We start from the raw sequence: 15,485 nt of genomic DNA on the forward strand, positions 1-15,485 counted from the left end.
TGATGCTAAACCCCCTAATCTTATTTTTTCACCCACCTCTTAATTTATTTTTTTCTAATTACTATATCCTCTTATATTAATATTTTTTCTCTTATATTTAATTGACTCCTCATCCTGGGTTGGAACCAACAGCGTTGCTACAATGCAATGTAACAGCAAAATATTCAAACCAACTACTTCACAGTCTTTAAGTACTCAACAAAATCACAAGATTATATATTCATAATTTGAGAAATAATGTTACCACCACATCATATAATGTTCTCAACCTGTCAATTCAATTAGACAAATTCTAACAACTCGTTAAAACACAATACTTGAAAGTCTAACAACATAAAAATTCAGAACACTTATAATAAATTATGGAACAAAATAATTTTGGTCCCTACAATTCTAGCCCCAACTTTTTATATTGTTTGCAATATTATGACAATTTATAACACATGAATCTCGGTCTTGAAGCTCATCCCCATTCCACTCACTCACGGAGGACAAAAAAATAAAAAACATATTGGAGAAATCCTAAAATAAATAATAAAAAATTATATCAAAGTTATTAGAAGTCTATAAAAATCCTTCAAATTCTATGAGAAAAGTCAGGGAAACTTTAAATAGAATTTTGTCAAAGTCTATGTGGAGTTTATGAAAGTCATTAAAAATCCATCAACTCTACCAAAGTCAATGACTTTTAAAAACTCTACAAAAGTCCATCAAAATCTTAATTGAATACACCCCCCTTATTCCCAGTGAAACAACGACTCTTTTTTTCATTCTCTCTAACATTAATGGTTTGTAAGGTAGCAACTCTCTCTTTTATTGTCAATTTGATATTTTGATTTCATAATTTTCATATTACTATCAGTTGATCTAATGTTGAGTTATTATTTATTAACTATTTTTGTAGGTAATTTAGTGAAGAATCCAGTAACAGCTGAGCTAACTTAACTCAAGTCTTCAATTGGGAAAAAATTCTAAGTCTGGCAAGGTGCTATTGTTCTAACTTTGAATTTTGAAATATGAATATATTTTCACTACTTTTGTGTTTGTGCCTGCCTTTTGGATTTTGAATGTGTGATGCAAGTGTTCTTTTATCAATGTGGCTTAGCATATAACCTTGAACCCAATTCTGGAACTGCAAATAGAAGGCAAATTGTAAATTGAATGCTCTTAGTTTCAACTTAATTACTGGATTGTCTATTATATTATGAAATTTCAACACCTGCATGTTCGTTTTCAAAAGGCATTATATTGAATTTATTCCACAGATGACGGATTAGGGGCCTAATTTTAAATTTCGCCCAGAGCCTCCCAAAACTCAGGGCCGGCCCTGGCTATCGTGTAGATGTTGTTGTTACCGTTAAATCGAGGAAAGTCGCTCATAATTCATAAAATATAAATTTTATTGCAATTCAATCTATGTGTGGACGAATGGACCATGATAGCTCTCAACAAAAACATGTAAGCATCACATGGAATTGGGACAACTCTACATTTTTGTACCTTAGTGGTTTGCCCAAGGATGCTTGAGACACAACATTTTGATCGATGAGATTGACTTCACCAGAAGGTTCTCTCTTATTAAAACTCTGCCACCTTTTTCACATGCATTCCCTCTTATTTTTGGGTCGGACGTGCTTTTCCTCTTTATAAAAACCACATGTAAAGTCCAGTGAGGGCAATTCCGTCAGCAAAGGGCTCGACGCGTGGGCCCCAGACGTAGCGTTGGCAGGCCATAATTGGTGCAATTTGGGATTTTCTTTGTCTTGGTTTGAGTCAGCAGCAACCATCTTTATCTATCTCATCATCTTCCCATCTATCCACGTCATCGTCTATGCGTCTCTGCCTTTATAAATACGTCGCACTTCCTCCTCTTCAAAGCCCCTCACTCATTCTCACATTCCATTGATTTTGCATCTTCTTCCAATTTGCTCTCTTAATTCGCCTTTCGAAATTTCAATACCTACAGCTCTCATCCGCTCTGCTTCCATGGATTCCTGCAGTTCATCATCTCTCCGCGACCGCTCTTCTCCTTTCGATTGCCTCGTTTTCGGTACAACTCTCTCTCTCTCTGTCTCTGTCTCTCTCTCTCTCTCTCTTTCGAGCTCGTGCATCGTTGATCATATAATTAATTACTTTTGATTTGCTTAATCTGTTTAATTAATTAACTCGTACCTACAGATTTGGATGACACTCTGTACCCTTCCAACATTGGATTCGGCGTAGCTTGCAAGAAGAACATCGATGGTGCGAAACTAAACCATTCACTTCCCTTAAAAAAGGATCGAAAATCAATAATAATCAAACAACTAAGTTAAATTAAATATTTCTATTTTCTTGCAGATTTTCTCATTGAAAAATGCGGTTTCTCAGAGACCAAAGCCTCCAGTCTCCGAGTCGAGCTTTTCAAAACCTACGGCAGCTCCCTCGCTGGCTTACGAGTAATTCAATTTTCTCTTTTTCGTTCTTTTTTTTTATTTTTTTATCGCACAATAATTAATCTATTTTCTCTTTAATTTTTGTTTTCCTGATGAACTTCGTAGGCATTGGGCTATGACATCGATGCTGACGATTACCACAGGTTAGCCCCAACCTCAATCATTCCACGTATTCTCCCTATTCGCTTTGAATATTTAATTTATTTTTCTTGAATTATTGTCAGTTTCGTGCACGGAAGGTTGCCTTACGAGCGAATCAAACCCGATTCTCAACTCCGAAACATGCTGCGTAGCATCGCACAGAGAAAAATCGTAAGCGCAAAACCCACAAAAATTATAAAAGGAAAAAAGAAAAAAGAAAAAAGAAAAGAAGAACGAAATTAATTTGTATGACAAATTGTTGCAGATTTTCACGAATTCGGATATGAATCACGCGGTGAAGGTGTTGGATCGTCTGGGATTGAAGGACTGCTTCGACCAGATCATATGCTTCGAGACCATGAACCCGAACCTACCGAGTTCGACTCGGCCGGACGAGTTCCCGGTGGTGCTGAAGCCGTCCACGGAGGCCATGAACATCGCGCTCCGAGTTGCAGAGGTCGACCCCCGTCGTACGGTACGTTGGACCGCAAAGCAGAGTATAATTTCCCGGGCGGTCAATTTTTTAAATACGGTTGTTGTAAATTGTAATAAATAATCTTACTGAATTTTTTTAGGCGGGGTATAAAGTTGTTCGGAGTTGGAGGGTGACCTCCAAAGATTTTTTTTTTTTTTTTTCGGTAGAGGACCTCCAAAGATTTTGACAAACGCGTTTTTGTTTTGTTGTTGCAGCTTTTTCTCGACGACAATGTCCGTAACGTCGCTGCTGGGAAAGCCGTGGGTCTACGCACCGTTTTGGTAATTTCCTAATTTTGAAATTTAGTTGGTTGTGGAAAAATGTTTGAATCACTATTGCCATCCAAATATTTTCACATTCACCTCTTAATGAGTGAGACCCTTAGGTTCAAATGAGTTTATCTTTTTCATCCTAGGGTATAGATTGTGACTCCTAAAATCTGTGCGCATATTATGCAACTGTTACATAATAAAAGGTATTTATAACATGCTAAAATACTTTTTCATGAACTCACACATGAATAACGTATAAGAAAAAGTGAGGATGATTTACCTAGCAAGTCAAAATGAGGAAAAAAAAAATTAACTCAATCCACCAGCCCAAAAATTATTTCCTAGGACAAAATTAGTGCTGAATGCTCGATAGCTGCAAATGCAGCGTGTATCTGCACTCAAAAATTGCATATACAATTTAAAAATTAACTAAAAATGCCATAAAAATTGCAGTTACAATTTTGGAATTAAATTTGCATTTATTGAGTATTTTGCATCTACATCTATTGAGTGATCGATATCTGCATTTGCCAAATCTTCGGTAAGAATGTCAAGCGCTGACAATTTTTTTTACGTTGACGAAGCACGTAGGTACATATAATATCTTTTAACTTCATTTTTTGTTATTGTATTTTCAGTTAAAAAAATGTACTAAAAACTTTATTTTTTAAATTGTGCAATAACAATTTTCGAATTATATGTAATGAGAAAATCCTTGTATCTTGTAGTGTGTAGTTTTCTTAAAATGGGGAGTTTGGTACTAAATTACTAATTTTTATTATACGTCGTTGTTTTGAAAATCAGGTTGGAAAAACCGAGAAAACCAAAGAAGCTGATTACGTGTTAGAGAATGTGAACAACCTGGCGCAAGTAATTTCAGAGGTATGGGCAAGCGGATCGGACGGTGGTAATAAAAGGATCAGCCGCACCAGAAGCGACATGCAAGATGTCGATTCCATTCGCACAACCACAGCTGTTGGAGCTTGACTCACCTACCCACCCACCCACCGTCTAGATGTTTTTGCTGCTGGGCTGGGCTTGGGTTTGGGCAGTTGGGCCCCATTTTGTACATATTTTTCTCGATCTAGTCAATGGCATTATATGTGCATTATATGTCAATGGCTAAAATTTATATATCCCTTGTTATATACAATATGTGAAATACAAATATGGTGATGTTATAATCTCATGTTTGTATCTCACATGTTGTATACAACAAGAGATATATAAGTTTCTCTCTATGTCAATATGTGTGAGTATGGGTTGTGCATATGAGCATATCCTAGAAGTATATGTTCCCAAATCCCGTGTATCTATGAAATGTACCAATAATCAAATGTTATTTTAATCAAAGAAAGTGATGATTGCTTTCATTGTGTCATTATCTTTATTAAATTTAAAACAAAATGTTGGTGATTCAAGAGCATCAATAAAATATATTTTTTCTTTTGGGTTCATATGGTTTGATGTGTAAGTAATTATAATTTTATGTAAAAGCTTGCACTAAACAATTGTGTTGCTTCAAAAGGGTATCTAATATTAGACTTGCAACATCAACTAGCCAATTGTCAACTTAATTTAAAATTAAGTTCTGGAGACATATTATATTACTTCGATAGTGATCTTTGGATGATTTATATATATGTATCATATTTGGAATGTGGCTATCACATTCTATTATTATCATGTATTTCTTTTAATACAAGATAAATAATTCACGTGGAATTATAGAAGGATCAGTTCTGATATGTTTCTATGTGAATACAGAATCTAATACACGTAGGACTAGTATTTATTTTGCAATATCATGAGGTGGTTGCTCCATTCTTTAAACTAATATTATCAATTGACCCAAAAAATAGGATAAGCCACCAAAATATTCGTTAAAAGCAGACGATGACCAATCAAAGCCCGTCTAGCTCAGTTGGTAGAGCGCAAGGCTCTTAACCTTGTGGTCGTGGGTTCGAGCCCCACGGTGGGCGTAATTGTTTTTTTTTCTTTTTTTAAGTAGTACCGAAAAGAAAGCATAGAATTGAATAACTAACAAGCTAATAGCTATTACAATTCATAGAGTTGAATAAATATTCAAACTAACAGTAACAGACTAGTAGTGAAGCACAGTTAGTTTACCTAATCCAAATTATATTTCTAATAGGTTCTCTTAATGACATGCATCAATGCCTAATATGTGACATGCAGAAACATTATTAACCCAAATCATGTTTCTGAATTCTGATATTGTTGCCAATTTAACAAAAAGAAATTACAAGAAACACAAATAATACTCACAGAGTCATAAATACACATTGCAAATTACACCAAAGCCATCCCTCAAATGTCATAGACTTGCTTGCCAGTGAACTTGACCTCAACAGGGTTCACATTCTTCCCAATGGACCTGAAGTTCAGCCCCACCCCTTGGCGCCCAGGGTTCACCTTCTCAGGGTACACCCCATCTTTTGGGTGCAAGTACTGGACCTCCCCATTAGGGAACACCCTGTAAAACTGGTACTTGATCTTGTACTTGGACCTCAGCCTAGTCCCAAGAGCCAAGCACTGCTCCTTCCTAGCCAGCTTCAGCAAATTAGGACCCTCCCTCATAATGGCTGCACCCCCAGTTGGCATCTCAAAGATCTGCTCCTTGGGGCTCTCCCATGTAATCACATAGAACTCCTCCTCTTGGGCCTTGCGCAGAAGCCCACCAGTGCTGCCTCCAAAGATTGGGGATGGGGTTGTTGGGTCAAGTTCTGGTGGGGTGAAGCCCACTGGGGCCTCTTTCTCCTTTGTGGGGGCCACTGCTTTTGCTTCTTCAGCTGCTGCAGAGATCCTCATGGTTCTTGGTGTGGTGGAGAGAGTAAGTGGTTTGGGGGTCATGAAGGAGGAGGAGACTGTTGATGATTGCTTCCATGGGGCTGGGGGGGTTGGGGTGAAGAGGGTGGCTTGGGTTGCCATGGCCATGAAGAAGAGTTAGAGAGATCAGATAGAGGAGGGTGTGGTTGGTGTGGTACTAACTTTTTTTTGGGTTTATGGGTTATGGAGGGGAGAGTGGGAAGAGGGTTATGGAGAGTGGGTTTGTAGGATTTGATGTGGGTGGTGAGGATTTGAGTTTAGATAAGGTGATATCTCTTGGACCAATTAGAACTTGTGATTCTGATACCTTTGTTTCACCTGTACCTCATGTTCCATATTTTGTTTCTTCTTTTGCATATCTTATTTCTGGTCAACTTGAAAATTCCGTTGGGTCTTGGGAGAGGCTAAATTGCTCTTTCTATTTCATCCTTTTATGACTTTTCTTTTCTATTAGGCTTAATTGTGTTTTTACCACCCAAAGTTTGGGGTGATTCCCACTTTACCACCTAAAACTTTATTTGTCCCACTTTATCACCCAAAGTTTACATTGATTCTCACTTTACCACCCAGAACTTTATATGTCCCACTTTACCACCCAAAATTTACATTGATTCCCACTTTATCACCCAAAGTTTACATTGATTCCTACTTTACCCTCTGAATCTAGAGTGACAGAATAGACGAAAAAAGGTTAACTGGGACACGAAAAATAGTTTTGGGTGGTAAAGTGGGAATCAATGTAAACTTTGGGTGGTAAAGTGGGACAAATAAATTTGTGGGTGATAAAGTGAGAATCAATGTAAACTTTGGGTGGTAAAGTGGGACAAATAAAGTTCTGGGTGATAAAGTGGGAATCAATGTAAACTTTGGGTGGTAAAAACACAATTAAGCCTTTCTATTATTATGTTAAAAAATGACATTCACCTCTTTAGAATTTTTATGTTTGAATGAAAATACACTTAGTTTTACTTTCAACATGTTATTTGTCATACTAAGTTACTAACTAGATATTAGTATAGTTGTTTTTTTATTCACTTTGTTAGAACATGTCTTAAGTTCAAACTCTAGATAAAAAAATGACATGCACATCCAATTACTTCGATTTTTCAAATATCACATTCAATCTACTCTAATTGAGAAAATATAGTCGAGTTTGAATGAATTGAATATGTTTAATTTAAGTTTGAATTATAAAATTGAGAATCATCTCAATAGAACATATGACTTTAATATAATTTCACTTAAAGAAGACTATGTATTAATTTTTCTTTTTAGATTAACAATGGTTGTCTATGAATTTTGTATTGAGAACCACGTCCAATAAAGGGAGGATTACATGCCATCTACTTGACTAAATGGTCATTTTAGATTACGTAATATCTTTTCTCTTTATGCATTTATCATTATTTTTTCTTCATTTTGAAAATTAGGTTTTGTTCATCAATTACTCAATATTTTCTCTTTTGGGGTCAAAATGTGAAAAAAAAAAATGATTAAAAAGTGAGGCCTGAGGACTAATTGTGCAGACCTAGTGGGCCAACTCATGCGGACCAGGCCTCAGCCCTCTGGCCATCATAATTCTTGGGCTAACGGCCCAACACTATCAGCAAACGCAACGAGGTAACACGCGGCCATCACAAGTCGAGAAGGTGACACGTGGCACATGCAACGTATCAGCGAGTCAGAGAAGAGTCATTGTAAATTTGTGGATATTGTGAATGTGACTGGTTGGAGGTGGAGTTAAGTCCTCTAATTCCCATTGCAGATGGAGCTAAGTCCTCTGTTTCTTTGTTTTTGTGCTTGCTAATCATTGTTTTAGAAATAACCCACATTTGTTTTCTTTTTCTTTCTTTTTTCCCCTCTGTAATTGTTCTTTTTCTGTTCTATTAGCCATGTTAATATTACGTTTTGTACAGATATCTGCTTCTTAATTGGTAAACTCACTTAGAGGAGCTGAGCAATGTATGTGAGAATAGTAATGATATATGGCATATGGGTTTTGATAATGAAGTTTTCTTGGTATAAATACTGGGAGGAAGTGAACTGTGACTGTGAGTGAGTGAAAACTGAAAAGGAAGAGACATTTATGCAGGCAAAAGAAAGGTAAGAGATGGGAAGTTCCAAAAAATGACTGTTTATATAGTGCCATGTTGTTGGAGTTTCACTGAGATGGTGAGTGATTTTTGCTTTTAAGAGACCACATTGTCATTTTCTCTTCTCATAATTGTTTGTAAATTACACTAATGTTTCTTCACTTTTGATGAAGATTGACTAGTCATTGAGGAGTCTGTGTGCAATCTAGCATGATGAGATTCCAAGTATTGTTCTTTTTCTCTTACCTATTGATTCATATTATATTGCTTAGTCTTTTTTCAAATGGGGATTTATTTGACTGAATTCTAACTGGGAAGCATATTTCTATGTTAAAATCTTGAAACCATCTGCTCAATGATGTTTGAACAAAGTATCTAGTGCATCAATACCTCAAAGATATATCCTTCAATATCAGAAAGCACCAATGTATTAAAATCCTAGTGGTGAGTCTGGTGACTTACTGACTTTTTTCTTACTAGCTTTGGATCTGAGTTACATTGGCTTCGAAGTTAAATAATGATGGTGGAACCATAAAGTAAATCAGAGAGAGATAACCAGTCTTTGTTGCAAATTCTTGAATTCTGGCAATAATATATGCACACCGGCAGAACTAATTTGTATCACTATGATAATGTAATCTGCACAAACACTTTGGTACAAGATTATGAAAAAGAATATGAGAATTACAGAAAAACCTACTTGGTTGTTTCTCACTCTAGGGGTACAACACACTCAAATCATAATTGATTCTAAAATATGCATCTAGAATAGTAATCATAAAGCTCATATTGAGACACTGTTGGGAATTCCTTTTCCAGTGAGTCCACCCTCTCTAGAGTAATCTGAGGTGTTAGGATAGAGCAAGGTATAAGGCAACTTGACAGGCCCAACTCTGTTCTTCCATCTCTCATCCTTGTTCATTGCTGTAATTCTGTCTCCAATTTCTATCAGCTTCTTTCCAAATCTCTCAAATGCTGCTAGTGGTTCAGCATCTGAAGTCCACTCAAGAGTATCTCTTTGCCCGAGATAAACCTCATCAGTTGAATGTCGGGATAAAATCTCTATTAGAGATACACCAAGGAGAGTTTGGAGCTGGGCTGTAATTGTTTTGAGGTAGGCTGCATCAGGGTTTGACTCAAGTTCAGCATATTCAGGAGTGCCTGGCTCAGGCATGAAGCGTCGGCTTACAGTTGGGCGGTTAGGGAGGTAGCCAGCATATGGATATTGCCCAAAATTGACAGCTGCATGGAGAGCAGAAGCCACCCATATGATTATGGTACATGCTTGGATAAGTTCAGCTCTTGTTTGCATCTCTGGCCACCATGGCTCATCCTTCTTGTCACCATGGCCTTTATTGCGGAGCTCTGTCCACCATGACTGGAGTTCAGCATCACTTTGGACCACATTGTCTTTTGGGTAGTAGAAAGAGCAATATTCACTAACCCAAGTTTCAATAGCCGACCATATTTCTAGCCCATCAACAGCAAAAGGGTAATCTTCTATCAGAAGTCTGAGGCCATGAGGGCAGCTTGAGTCTGGATCTGCCATTCCTCTGAAATCAAACAGAAGTGGAACCAAATTCAGTTTGATAAAAGTTGAAATCTATTATTTTCAATTAAAGCCTTCTGGCTCACCTCTTGAGCAAGTCAGCAGGTAATGCCTGCTCAGTGAATACCCAGTTTTTATAAACAAAAGCGGACATTTCCATGGCGAATCGAGCTGGGAAGACTGTTCTCTCAAGCACCCCACCAGCATTGATGAGGATTTGCCTGGCCAGGGCATTTATGTTCATTGTGTCCCGGAAGTGGGGATGCAAAAGCTTATGTATTGGGTGAAGCACGCTCAACTGTCTATTTGTTGCAATCACAAATGGCTCTATTACTGCATGGGTGTTTAACCTGCAAATCAAATTAGAAGCATGAAAACTAGAAAGAAGCCGCTACCTTATCCTACAATGCAGCACTTTTTATGTAGGCACCATACCAGTGGCTAATAAGCTGATGATAGCCAGAATCGTTTACGGCAGCATAAGCTTTGGCCAGCTGCCACACTGAACCCTCAATGCCATCTTCGGCTGGAGTGAAAACTTTGCTGACAGCCCCATGATGTTCCCTTTGTGGATGTGGTAAGCTTAACTCAATTGCCAAAGGCTTCAATGTCCCATCTTTTTGCAGCAAAAGGAGAGTTCTGGTGGCATAGGTCTTTGTGGTGGTTGAGTTTATACGCCTCAGGTATGGCATTAATGCATCATGATGATCTAATATGAACAGCCTTTTGCTTTCAATTGCCTGTATGAAAGAGGAAAAAAAGATTATTTATGTCAATTAATTTATAAATATTGGATTATAATGATATACATCTGTAATGATAGTTTGGAAACAAATGAAGCATGATTAGTACTTGATCAACAGTGAGGCCATTCATGTTCTCTTCTATGTGCTCTTCTCTTATTGAACTGTTCTGATTCCCATATACTGTAGGGTCTAGTTTGCTGGCTGGGGGAAATTTCTGCAGATAGAATTTCATTGATTGAGTGAACAACTTACAATATATCCATATCACTATACTTGTCAAATGAACTAGTGAAATTTATATTTTACTTGGAGGCGGGTGATGTTAATGGGGTTCACCCCTGCCAGCATTTCTCTTGCAAACTCTTCATCTGTCCTCCATGCAGACCTATCATCTGCAATTATTTCATGAAAACTTCATAGTTTAGTGTAAACATATGTTCATCAATCTAGATATTTACTCATTAAGCCTATAAAAAAAAAAAAGTCATAGGGGGAAAGATTTTTATATACTTTGAATCACATCGGGCATTGGGAACTTGAGAAATTGCTCGCCATCTGAGCGAACGAGTTCCTTAAGCAGCTCCCAAGGGATGCGATCCCGTATCTTTTTGAGTGTGGGGCCATTTGGTAGTTTGATACCCCCTTCATAGAGTTTAAGTACATCCTCAAAGGTGTCAAACTCATTAATAGTCTTATCACACAAAGATGTAAGCTCCGGAAGCAATATCTGAACCAGGGATTTCAGGGCATAGGCAAGAAAATCTGAAAACTTTATGTGGCCGAACCGCTCATCTCTTGGAACATAAATGTCTAGACTTAGAAGCGGCAGTCTGCTCTCAGAATTGTGGTCTGCAATAAGCATAAAAGAAAATTGGTCATTCACATGATCAAAAAGCTGCTTATAAGACACTGCAAAACCATTTGTTCATCAACAGTTTGTGTTCATATTCTACATGCTTTATGCCATAAGAGATTTTAGGCTAGTCTGGACTTTATTAGCAGAAATGAACAGGTTTAGGTCCTAACCCTTTTTAGTTGGTTTTCGGCCAGTTCTTCCTCTTCTTGGATAGGGATACTCTTGTGATCCACCAAGGACAGGGCGTGCATATTCTGGACCCTTGTCTGGACTTCCCAAATCATTATAGAAAGCATAGTCATAGACTCTGTCCCACTCCTTTAGCTCCCCGGATCCAGTCCCGCGGAGATTACTGAGTTCTTCTTCCCGGTAAGGGCGTAATAGCTCAGGTGTTTGAGATGGCAGGTAGGCCTAACACAAAAACATAGAGTTTTCTGTTAGTGCAGTCACTTTAAGTCCTTAACTCAACTACAAAAAAAGGTTAATGTAAGGCTCATTAACACAAAAAAAAAAAAAAAAAAAAGTTAATGTAAGGTGTTGGAGATGGCAGGTAGGCCTAACACAAAAACATGAAGTTTTCTGTTAGTGCAGTCACTTTAAGTCCTTAACTACAAAAAAAGGTTAATGTACGGCTCATTTCTGCATGTCATTTGGTTACACACTTCAGTAAAGCAGTAATATAATCACACATCAAAAGTGATAATCTAAAATAAAAGATCTCCACTGTTAGAACATAATATATATTAAAATATTTAATTCAATAAAAAAAAGGATTTTGTGTGGAAGTGCTGATCTAGCTGGAAAGTGATGGATTATGATTTTTCCACACTAAAAAAAGTTAATATGACTATAGAATGAATTTGCTACATACAATAAGTTAAGCTTCTAATAATTTGGGTGTAATGGGACAATCATGACAAATCTCACCACATGGACCTGATAAGATACGATGCTAAAGCCAGTTTATCAAGTTATGAAAAGGATCAAACAAACCTTCATTTCTTTGTTATTTTAATCAAAGACTGATAAAGCATGCTGCAAAACCTTGAAAAAAAATATAAAAAAGCCTTACAAGTGGAAAATTTCTCTCTCTCTCTCTCTCTCTCTCTCTCTCTCTCTCCCCCACACATGTTACATTATGGCATTATGTGAATTACCCTGTTGGAGAAAAATATTCGATGGTATTTGTAACGATGTGCTGGGTATACCCAGGAATTGCAGACAAAATGGACTCGACCATGCCTGGGAACATCTTCTAATGTTATTGTCTTGAGGTAGAACTGGCTATGGTGATGGTTTTTAATCATCAAAGCCCCAGGTTCTCCCATGGACTCATCCCAGTCCACTGAAACGGTGAAAGCAGTTTCTCCGGCCGTCAATGGTGTGATGGTTGTAATCCACTTCTCCAAGTGTGCTACCTTTCCAAGCTTCCCTCTCAACAACCCATTTGCTGCACATTGATTCGATCAGCTTTGTCAAAATCCCAATTTATGAATTTCCCTTTTGTCAACATTGTTGTGTCTAGTTTTTCAGGTTCCAAAATTATATTACACAGAAGAATGAAAACAGAACATGCATTTAAGCCTAATTAATCAAAATAGCTTCTATTTTTGTATCAACTACAAGATCAAAACACAATTATAGTGAAGAATATTAGCAAATGACACATGATGAAGTTCATTGTCTGCAGGGCACTCTGCTTCATTCTTACAGGACTCAAGAAAGTTAGAGGAAGAGAGAGAGAGAGAGAAACTGACCAACTGGTTCAGGATGAGTAGTACTGATGAGCTGCATGGAAACACCTTTGCCCAAGAACTCATGGATCCGATCGAGGAACGAGGCCTTGAGGTCTTCGAAGTCCAGCACATTCTTCTTCATCAACACCACTGTTCCTTTGATCTTTCTGCTCTCACTCACCTTGTGATCTGGCTTCTCTTCATTGTTCTTCACACAAAATGCTTCTATCACTTTCCGAGATACTGTTGAACTTGAACAAAACCCCATTGGAGCTCAACGACTACTGTTGAAGGTCCACGACTAAAAGGATCGGACTCAGATGGTGCTCACATGGATGGTACTATATATAAAGCAAAACTCTCGAGGTACACGAGGCTGTGTGAAAGCTTCTGCTCTTCGTTTACTTGATGTAATTAATGACACTTTCTCTGTTTTTTCTGATAATTATTAATTATAGTTTTTGGATTTTTGACTTGGGAAAAGAAGAATGGAGCCATGGAGGTCTTCTTATTTGTTATTATGAGCCCATTTGGAGTAATATGAAGACTGAAAGGTGACAACTAATTGTGGGGTACTGGGGTCCTAATGGAATTTTCTATCTTTATCTCTTTATTAATGGATAATCAAAGGACCAGATTCCATCTTGGCAAACCCCAATAGTTTTTTTTTTTTTATATAAAGTATATATACAACTGTTAAACTCTATTTGTACAGGTATTTTTTAATTTCAATTTATACATGTTGGTATATTTTATTTGTATGTTTGTGATTGTGGGTGTGTATATTCTTTTTATTTCACACTTGTATGTTAATCTCTGCTTGATTTGTTAGAACTTAGAGCCTTAGAGGGTCTTAATTTGTTTGTGGTTTGACAGCCATGTTGGATGGTTTTCACAATATTATAATAGTTTTTTTCCCCTTTTTTGTTAGATGACTGTCGATTTGAATATTTGATAGATTCCCCCAAACACTCTTGTACGATGGCTATACTTGCAAATATATAGTTTTATATGAACATCAGCCATAAGAGACTATGGATCCAAAATAATAAAATATGAGAAATGATAAATACACTCCAAAATTAGCTTTCCACATTTTTCATGCACCTGAACATTATAAGTATAAAAGACTAGTTTTAGAGGACAAATAACAGTTTTTTAAAGTATTAGACTAGTTTATTTATTTATATATTAAACCCATAAATTAGGCTAATAAATAAGTATAAAGACGAAAGAAAATGATTGATCAGCAAGCGATCTGATCAATGGTGTTTTTCTTGTTTTAAGACATTGCCACTTTTTAGTAACAATCTCTAGCCATTGTTCTTCAATGACAATTCAAAATTCGTGTAAAAATATAAATATATATTTTTTATAAAGCATCTCATTGCATTAGATGAGCCAAAAGGCAGAGTAAATACAAAGAAAGAGCCCAAAAGCTTACAAGAAGGCAAAGGTCTACAAAAGTGGAGCATCAAAGCCCACATAAATTCTAAGATCTCATCACAGTGGTGTTAAACAGACATTATAGCCACCAAATGGAGCCAGTGAGGAGCCGAAGGACTTAGCGAACTTGTTGCGTTAGGGTACACGATCCTACGAACAACTCTAAATCGAGGTCGATAGTAGCTCATAGTGGCAGATCAAGCAGTAGTAACCGGTGGAAACATAACCGGTATCGGTGAAAATAGTGTCAACCAAACACCTTGAGATGAGCATCTGAGAAAACCTGAGAGTATCAAAGCACCAAACAAGCCAAAACAAGTGAAAATAAAGGAGAAAAAAAAAAAGCTGAAAGATGCAGTAGGAAATTAAGACTTCCAAAATGAAAGTATGGAAAAACTCTCACTATTGAGAGAGGAGAGTATCCCTAAGGGGAGGGGAGGGGAGGGGAGGGGAGGGGAGCTCCCCTCACCCTCTCTGGAGTGTGCGATTGTGGGAGGGCTTGAGGGAAAAAAACAGAGAAAACAGAGGTGACGGCTAGGATTACAGATATATGTAAAATAATTAATAAACTAATATAAAATACATAAGTACAAATTTAAAGAGTTACAACTACTCTAATTTTGTGGCAAACTATTATTCATAATTAACTAACAGTTACGATAAATCCAAATGACAGTTTAGTGACTTTGACACTATTGCCAAATTAGCAAGCAACGAATCAATTCGCAAAGGTACACCAGACCTAGAATCGATTGGCACATCTTTGGTTAAAATGGTTGTTCTCTCTCTCATACATATATAAACACACACAAAAGTCAAATGCCAAGCACATAAGTCAAAAAAAAAAAAACCTCTAGGTTCATATGAGTATATGACACATGGCTTG

General features: G+C 37.1%; 3 protein-coding genes and 1 non-coding gene across 4 annotated transcripts; 2 read left to right on the forward strand and 2 right to left on the reverse strand.

Annotated features, from left to right (window-relative positions):
- The first annotated feature begins 1,893 nt into the window (after positions 1–1,893).
- Positions 1,894–5,038, forward strand: LOC147294101 (Haloacid dehalogenase-like hydrolase (HAD) superfamily protein). The gene is made up of 8 exons (XM_086230860.1): positions 1,894–2,050; positions 2,179–2,244; positions 2,341–2,438; positions 2,541–2,578; positions 2,660–2,747; positions 2,842–3,051; positions 3,267–3,332; positions 4,128–5,038. Exons 1-8 carry the CDS (start codon positions 1,987–1,989, stop codon positions 4,308–4,310), a joined length of 813 nt encoding a protein of 270 aa, XP_086086986.1. The 5' UTR covers positions 1,894–1,986; the 3' UTR covers positions 4,311–5,038.
- Positions 5,039–5,232: 194 nt separating this feature from the next.
- TRNAK-CUU (transfer RNA lysine (anticodon CUU)) lies at positions 5,233–5,305 on the forward strand. The gene has a single exon. It is a non-coding gene; the product is annotated as a tRNA-Lys (tRNA).
- Positions 5,306–5,543: 238 nt separating this feature from the next.
- On the reverse strand, positions 5,544–6,373 carry LOC147294103 (photosystem I reaction center subunit II, chloroplastic-like). Its single transcript, XM_086230861.1, has one exon. The coding sequence runs from the start codon at positions 6,279–6,281 to the stop codon at positions 5,655–5,657; it is 627 nt and encodes a 208-aa protein (XP_086086987.1). The 5' UTR covers positions 6,282–6,373; the 3' UTR covers positions 5,544–5,654.
- A 2,501-nt stretch (positions 6,374–8,874) lies between these two features.
- On the reverse strand, positions 8,875–13,646 carry LOX5 (PLAT/LH2 domain-containing lipoxygenase family protein). Its single transcript, XM_086234378.1, has 9 exons — positions 13,175–13,646; positions 12,575–12,867; positions 11,588–11,828; positions 11,072–11,410; positions 10,868–10,953; positions 10,668–10,775; positions 10,251–10,555; positions 9,902–10,165; positions 8,875–9,819 (listed from the first exon to the last, which is right to left on the reverse strand). The coding sequence occupies exons 1-9, from the start codon at positions 13,419–13,421 to the stop codon at positions 9,051–9,053; spliced, it is 2,652 nt and encodes an 883-aa protein (XP_086090504.1). The 5' UTR covers positions 13,422–13,646; the 3' UTR covers positions 8,875–9,050.
- Positions 13,647–15,485: the final 1,839 nt, after the last annotated feature.

The sequence above is a fragment of the Dryas octopetala genome, chromosome 2 (assembly GCF_963921425.1).
Source record: "Dryas octopetala chromosome 2, drDryOcto1.1, whole genome shotgun sequence".
Classification (NCBI taxonomy): domain Eukaryota; kingdom Viridiplantae; phylum Streptophyta; class Magnoliopsida; order Rosales; family Rosaceae; genus Dryas; species Dryas octopetala.